Source organism: Spinacia oleracea, chromosome 3 (genome assembly GCF_020520425.1).
Source record: "Spinacia oleracea cultivar Varoflay chromosome 3, BTI_SOV_V1, whole genome shotgun sequence".
Taxonomy (NCBI): domain Eukaryota; kingdom Viridiplantae; phylum Streptophyta; class Magnoliopsida; order Caryophyllales; family Amaranthaceae; genus Spinacia; species Spinacia oleracea.
Window position 1 is genome coordinate 157,625,706 of NC_079489.1, and position 8,179 is coordinate 157,633,884.

Genomic DNA, 8,179 nt, shown 5'->3' on the forward strand with positions numbered 1-8,179 from the left:
TAAGGTTTTGTTGTGTTCACCTTATTTCCACTTATTTCAGGAAAAATAAGTTCAGATAAGACAAGTTCAGGAAAAATAAGAGTTGGTCAAGTACCATTTATAACTAACGTAAGTTCTAATAAGTTCAGATAAGATAAATTCAAGAAAAATAAGTGAAAATCAGGTGAATAGAACGCGGCCTGAATTCATAGCAAACATCTTACCATACGGGTAACATCATCTTTGACCAGACACTTCATCTCAGAAAACCATACACGAGTTACCAAACGAGTTTACCAAATATATCTTGCATAAAAACTGTGCCAGGTAAAGTATTAACACTTTATTTGATAATTGTCATGAAGATTGGGAAGCATTCTACAATTACAAAAACCAAACCAACATACAACCAAGCTACATTAATTAGGTCACACCACTCCCCCAAGTCAAAACTCGTGGTCAATCGGAACGAGCCAAAAAAGGTTCCTAATCGCTTCTCAAATACTCCGTATTCAAGTAAGTTTCATGCAGAACTCAGGGTCATACTCTTCTTGTGTATTTTCAGCTAGCACACAAACCTCAACTTACTACTTTTCTTGCACACTCAAAATCAGCATTCTATTATGCGGAGTAAAATATAACAAATGACCAATCAGCCATACCTCCAAAGCTCCAAATTAATATCTAATGCACTGCAGCCAAAATTCCTTTTTGATTACTCCTTCCTGTTCAACACATTCAAATTGGAATTAGTCATTGAAGAATTAGCACATAACTAAAAAGTAATTCAATACAACTTATACAAGATCATACGAATTTCACAAAGACTTTTTTCTATTATATTAGTGATATAATCAGAATATCATTATCACACATCTTTGGTATCATTCTGGTTGTGCTTACATTACCCCTCCGTGTAAATTTTTACTTATTTCGATAAAATTATTGCACACCTCATGTTTGAAGTCCAGAGTGATATTTAATATAAACACAAGACAGGATTTATAAAACGGGTCTGAATATATGAGAAGCAAGACTTATGAGTTCCCAAAAGATATTAGATTAGTATAGAATAACTACCAAAGTAAAGCAACAAAATTTATCAACTTTCCAACTAAAGTAAGGTTCATGTTGACTAAAGGCTGAAACTTTAAGCATACCAAGTGGGGAGATCTCTAATACAGAACTTAACATAAAGAAAAACACTCTCAAGATCCTTGCAGCTTATATAGAAGTTGAGAATTCCCACATCAGTTCCACATCATTATTCAAAATGCTAATAGTTGGGTGTTCTAATTCTTCCTATAGTTTGCAGGGAAAATAATCTTTTGGCGATATGAGTTCATATTTAGCAGCAACATTAATCTAACAAGATATCAACAAAAATCTTGAGTCATTAAAAGAAAACTCTAACCTTAAACCAGGTCCTCTTGAGATTGTCAATTGTCATTTACTACGCCTTTTAGCTGAATTTTCAACATTAGCTTTCTCTGATTCAATATTTGGAACCCCCAAAGGCTTCTGTTTCTTCATCTCGTGGAGCATTTCCTTCAGCACAAGCTTATCTCCTTTCGTAAGTCCAGTCACACCCGACCCCTCGGGATCCTGCAAATGCATATTGTTCACGGGATTCAACAACTCCAAGCTGGACTTGAACATCCTATCTTTCCTCAGAAAAACACTCTTGGAATCGAACCAAGCTGCCCAACCCTCCCTCAGCGGTGAACCACGGGAATCCAACTTTAACAGAAGTGCATCCTCAATGTTGTTAGCTTTTAGCACCTTCCTTCTCACCTCCTCATCTACAGGCACATCATCTGAACCAAATGCAACCTAGTCAAACAAATCTTTTCGTTTTAATCAGAGAGATTAACATATAAAAATTAAATAGTAAGAGAAATCTAACAAAACCAACGGAATTGGAAAGAAAAATACAAAAAATTAGAACCCCTTCCCCAAATAGATAGGGATGGTCGAAAAGAATACGGTAACTTTTGGGTAAGACCGCCTTACCGAAAATACCGCTTTGATTGCTTAACTAGTTGGTTCAATTGCTTAACTAATTGATTCCATTGCTTAACTAATTAGTTCCATTGCTTAACTATTTGGTTCCAGTGCTTAACTAATTGTTCCATTGCTTAACTAATTGGTTCTATTGCTTAACTTATATGACACCAAGAGAGTCTTTTATGTAAGACCGCCTTACATAAAAGTTTGTAAAAAGAATAAGGGTTTGGGCGGAGGGGCTTTAAGATCCACTAATAACATGTCTAGCATATATTCTATAGTCTGAAATTCATCACAAAAATGGTAAAATTAATAGAAAAGAACTAAGAGGAAAAGAACCAACCTTGCTCAGCTTTTCATCATCGGAAGCAAGCCCAACATCAAACATCGTAGCATGAGCCTCCCACTGGTCAAACTCATCGATGGATTTCCCATCAAACACACGGCGAATAACATGAGACACGTGATCGAAGTAGTAACCAGAAGATCCAGTAGAAAAAACTTTAGAATGCTCATTCTCCTCCCCTTCAGATTCTAGACCCCTTAGGATCTCCTCCTCATTGGAAACCTTGGAGTCATCATCAATGATGTCAAGCTCATCAATGCGGTCATCGGACAAAGTGGCTCTTAGTAGGTCAGGATCAGAATCTTCAAGTAGTGGATCCTCAACAATGAAAGGATCGTCAAAGACAGAAACTCCATCCTGTAGTAAAGAGCCTCTCCGGTTTGAGGTGAGGCGGCTGTAAAGAAGAGAGACTGAAAGGAGGAGAAGCAGGGCTGCGGCAACTGCACAGAATTGCACCCCGTAACAGTTACGGCGTCTTGTACGGAGTGTTGACCCGGGCATCTGTAAAAAAAGAAAGATAAATAGAATTACAACCAACTTCCTAAGCTTAGATCCTCAACCCAGTCAGTCAAGATAAGACTAAAGACAAAACAAATTTCCAGTGACTGGGGTACAAAAGTTCCACAATACTAGCACAATAGGTGCAACCTTAATTTTGCTCATTCGTGGAGTGTTTTACTACCTTTAACTCTCTAAGAAATATGATTATTCACCGTTAGTCAGTAATGTGGGTTGGCTTGGATTACTTAGTGTCGCTGGCCTCTCTCTCAAAACTTCTCTTTCCCTTCGCAATTCTCTTTCTGTACGCGCAATACTAGCAAATTTGATTATCTTAATCTAATTCCAAAAAACACATAATTTGCAAACTAAACCTACTTTCAAAGTGATCGATGATGAACGCAAGGAGCTCAAAGGGCATGTAAGCTGCTAAATTTCCAATGGCCAAGGTACAAAAGTTCCACAATACTAGCACATTAGCTTAATCTAATTCCAAAAAACACATAATTCGCAAACTATACCTACTTTCAAAGTCATTGATGATGAACTGAAGGAGCTCAAAGGGCATGTTAAGCTGCTAAATTTTGGCTTCGGTGTAGTAAATCAACTTGTTTGTATACATGGAAAACTATTTACGAAATAAGTATTGCATGTAGATTATGTAATTAATTGCAAATTTACAATTGGGTGGAAGGATTTTCATGGGATATGATAAAGCAGATAAGTAATTTAAGGTCTCTCGACATTATATACGTTCTTGGATTTTTATGGGCTAATGCAAGGCAACAACAGAGAAACTCCATTAAGTGATTAAGTTCTTCTGTTACATAGAAAATCAAAGGACATTATCATGTTGCTCAATAATGTACAATAGTTTGAGAATTAAGTAACGATACAAAGTACCAATATATGTGCATTGTATTCCCTTTCAGGGGAAGAACCGAAGATCTAACTGATTACTCTTTAGCCATTCTTGTTCCTTATTTGATTTGAAAAGGTTGAAAGTTTGTTTTGCTACTTGAGGAATTGAAAGGGTGCTATTTGAACCAAGCAATACATTTATATCCCCTAAAGAAAATTGTACAAGTACCTAACATGAGAAAAGAGAGAAAAGTACCTCTTATAAAACTCAAACAACTAGCTTCTCCGAGAAAGTCTTGATCAGTGTGATCGATAACACAATGAAGTGCCTACACTGCACTAATACGAAAACATAAATTATCGATCAAGATCTCGTGTTCTGAGAATTTGAAGTTAGCAATATTATTCAACATGGTGAAAAACAAGTTCCAAGTTACACCATTAACCGAACCAATTAGATTTCTATCTTCAGTTTACTCTCCATTAACAAACAAACATGTTGCTTCTAACAATCTAACCAGTATTACTTAAACCATTCACTATAATAAGATCCAGATATATAATGTGTCCCATAAAGTCAAAAGTTAAGCAAATCAGACAGTTAGATTAACTTTTCTGGCAAAGAATTCCCAACAGAAATACAAAATTCTGGTACAATTGAGGAAAATGAAACCAGGGATGCAAAATTCCAATTACTAAACCAATCAATTCCACATTTTGTTAATTTTAAAAGAAGTACATTTACAAATTAAATGAGAATTGAACATGAAAAAAAGTTGGGAATCTAAGAAGAATCAAGAACAAAAATTAAAATTTGTGCTTTTAATAACTAAATTTGAGCAATAAAAGTGTTAAACAAACAATTAAGTCGAACAATGTCGCTAATTTTGAAAAGAAACTAAAAATGCAGCAGATCATTAGCGGAAGATAAAGAGAGAAAAAGCTCAGTTACCCAGCAACTCAAAAAACAATGGCGGACAACATCTACGCCACCGTCATCGTGATCTCAAATTCCAGAAACTTGTACTGATGCTTCTTTGCAAATTTTACAGTGAAGAAGACGAATTTATTGGCCAGTTTTTTTATTTTCAGACAATCAAATTGGGGCATCAACCGGCAAAACTTGAAGAAATTAATTATGGGGTTTTACCTTTCCCTTGCAATATTATATGGCGTACCTTTGGTTTAGACATGATCAACAGGCGGGCCGGGCCACGACATAAAAACCAGCCTATTATGTTGGGCCGGGCCAAGTTTCGAGCCGGTTTGTGCCCAACTCCTCTAATTTGGGCCTAAAAATATTGGCCTTTTCGAGCCATGTCACATTTATAACTAAAGGGGTGGTTTTTAAGCAATCGTTAACTGCTGTACCCGGGTACAGCCAGCTCTGGCTGTACCCCCTAAAACGACGCGCTCATATTGTTTGTTCATTTTTGTCGACAGTTTGTTCTTTTTTATTGTACCGTTTGTTCATTCTTATTGTACTGTTTGTTTTTTCTTGTTGTACTGTTTGTTCTTTCTTGTTGTTTTTTAAATTCATCATCAAATTTTCATAATTGTTGTATTTTTTGTTCTTTCTTCTGGGATTTTATGTTCTTTTTTATATTGTTTGTTCTTTCTTGTTTATTTGTTTGTTTATAATAATCATATGGTTAATGTTCATAATTAAACTCTTCATTAATCTTTTTATTCTTTCTTTTTGTATTGCTTGTTCTTTCTTGTTGTACTGTTTGTTCTTTCTTGTTATTTTTAAAATTCATTCATCAAAGTTATTGTTGTATTGTTTGTTCTTTCATGTTGGCTTTAAAATTCATCATAAAATTGTTCATAATTGTTGTATTGTTTGTTCTTTTTTCTGGAATTTTATGTTCTTTTTTATATTGTTTGTTCTTTTTTGTTGAATTATTTGTTCTTTTTTGTTTATTTGTTTGTTCACAATAAATATATGGTTAATGTTCATAATGAAATTGTTCACTTCATTAATCTTTTATGTTTTTACAAGCGCCTATATTGTTTATTTCCAAATAAATGTTCATTTCCAAAATAGTAAATGTTCATTCCAAATAAATGTTCATTTCCGAAATAGTAAATGTTCATTTCGGAAATAGTAAATGTTCATTTTTGTAGTTTATTTCCAAATAAATAAATAAATGTTCATTTCCAAAATAGTAAATGTTCATTCCAAATAAATAAATAAATGTTCATTTCCGAAATAGTAAATGTTCATTTTTGTACCAGTATTTGTTCTTTCTTGTTGTATTGTTTGTTCTTTCATGTTGGCTTTAAAATTCATCATAAAAGTGTTCATAATTGTTGTATTGGTTGTTCTTTTTTCTGAAATTTTATGTTCTTTTTTATATTGTTTGTTCTTTTTTGTTGTTATTTGTTTTTTCTTGTTTATTTGTTTGTTCACAATAAATATATGGTTAATGTTCATAATGAGTTCACTTCATTGGTCTTTTTATGTTTTTACAAGCGCCTATATTGTTTATTTCCAAATAAATAAATAGATGTTCATTTCCAAAATAGTAAATGTTCATTCCAAATAAATAAATAAATGTTCATTTCCGAAATAGTAAATGTTCATTTTTGTAGTTTATTTCCAAATAAATAAATAAATGTTCATTTTCAAAATAGTAAATGTTCATTCCAAATAAATAAATAAATGTTCATTTCCGGAATAGTAAATGTTCATTTTTGTACCAGTATATTAATGTTCATTTTAAACAACACAAAACGACATCGTTTTGGATAGGGGTACAGCCAGCTTTGGCTATACCCGGGTATAGCCAAAAATTTGCGGTTTTTAAGTTGTTTAAATTCTGACAAAAAATTTAAAATTTCGGACCGGGCCTATAAATTCTGGCCAAAATTGCAGCTTTTCGGGCCCGGTTCATGTTGAGCAGGTCTACTTTGGTTTGAGAGAAAATCGGTTCGCGTCAATTTTGAATCGGATTATCGTGATGTTTGCCTGTTTGGCCATTTGGGTGTTTCAAAAAAAAAAAAATGATTAGGAAATAAGATTAGGCGGACTGCCTAGAACATCATCTGTAATGAAATACGCTGTAATACCCCGAATTCTTAAACTTGATTAATTATGCTTAATTATTTTTATTTAGCTTAAAATCGTTTTAAATCAAAAATTCGAACTTCATTTTAATTAACGAAGCTTTATTTCGCTTGAATTTTTAATATTGCTACACGATTTATTTTCCAGTTTATAATTTAATTTCATATTTACGAGCTTAAACCCCTTTGTAAATTTTAATTATTTTCGGATTTCTTTTAATAAAAACGTTCTTATTTTATTCGAAAAATAAATTTATTTTATTAGCACTTTATAAAAGAATCATTTTAGAAATCAATATTACTCAAAGCCATTGTTCCATTTTCATTTTTAGCAAAGCAAATTCTGAATATTGTCCATTATGTCTTATTTACCAAAATGCCCTTGTTCACCAAAGAAACCAAAAATCACTTTCTCTTTTCCCCTCCTTCTTCTTCACGCATCTTTTGCCATGAACTTCCAAGTTCACTTTCCAACTGTCATCACCATATTTCATATCAAATTGAGTCATCAATCTCATGACACTAATCTGAATTCTAATGCCTTAGTCACCATATTCCTGATTTCTCTTGACAATTGTCATCCAATTGAGCTTCAATGGAGCTCATCACTTATGTCATTCAACCCCATTAATCCCTATAAATAGATGTTCAATTAGACTGAAATTTCAAGCAAAAACAACCATCAAATTAGTTTCAATCTTAAATTTTGATTTTAGTTTCTAAATTACCTCTTAAATTAAACTCAAAAACCACCCCAACCACCACCAACTCTCGGTGCCACTTCCACCACCTCGTCTCACCTCCGGCTGTTTCAGTCGACCACCACCACTGCAACTCCCTCCATTTCCTTCGACCAGAACCGGGCCGCACTCCCCTGCCTTTATTTTTCCTCCTGATGTACCACCGTGCCACACCACCACTCACCGGCCACCCTCACCGTCTTTTCTCCTTCGCTCTCCTCCGCGCAAACTGCGCGCAACCACATGACCACCCCTGACTTCGCGGTTTGCTGCACCCTGCCTCCCTCCCCACACGACTTCCCTGTTCCTTCGCCGGATTGCACAACCTCAGCGCCGCCATGCTGGCGTTACCGCCGGCTTTCTGCCGCCGCCCAAGCCGCACAGACCCGCCTCCTAATCTCCTTCTTTTCTCCTCCCCCGTCGTGCTTGCTCCTCTGCTTTTCTTTTCTTGGCCTTGCGCCCTTGCCTGCTTCACGTTCCAGGAACTAAGTTCCATTTTGGAACTTTGGGCTCCTTCCAAAATCTAAATTCTGGCCCAAGTTTTTGTTAGGTGAGCCTTATGCCCTTATTTCATTTTCAGATTTTACCTATTTGTTTTCATACAATATTAATGTTTTATGAAAGAAATTTTAGTTAAGCACTTTAACCTTTGTTATAATATTATGAATTTTAATAATTA

General features: G+C 34.7%; 1 protein-coding gene across 2 annotated transcripts; it reads right to left on the reverse strand.

The window, feature by feature from the left end:
- Positions 1–284: 284 nt before the first annotated feature.
- On the reverse strand, positions 285–4,844 carry LOC110787497 (uncharacterized protein At4g19900). 2 transcript variants are annotated; one of them, XM_021992124.2, is made up of 5 exons: positions 4,644–4,844; positions 3,948–4,025; positions 2,330–2,833; positions 1,394–1,812; positions 285–704 (listed from the first exon to the last, which is right to left on the reverse strand). In XM_021992124.2, exons 3-4 carry the CDS (start codon positions 2,831–2,833, stop codon positions 1,426–1,428), a joined length of 891 nt encoding a protein of 296 aa, XP_021847816.1. In that variant the 5' UTR covers positions 3,948–4,025; positions 4,644–4,844; the 3' UTR covers positions 285–704; positions 1,394–1,425. The 2 variants fall into 2 exon arrangements, with proteins under 2 accessions (XP_021847816.1, XP_021847817.1); XM_021992125.2 differs by having other exon boundaries at positions 3,948–4,030.
- Between the last annotated feature and the right edge of the window lie 3,335 nt (positions 4,845–8,179).

Excerpts from the sequence above, each read along its gene's own strand:
- LOC110787497 (XM_021992124.2), bottom strand. The coding sequence starts at position 2,833 with ATGCCCGGGTCAACACTCCGTACAAGACGCCGTAACTGTTACGGGGTG. Across the intron at positions 1,813-2,329 it reads ATGATGAAAAGCTGAGCAAG|GTTGCATTTGGTTCAGATGA; the intron begins GTTGGTTCTTTT and ends TTGTTTGACTAG.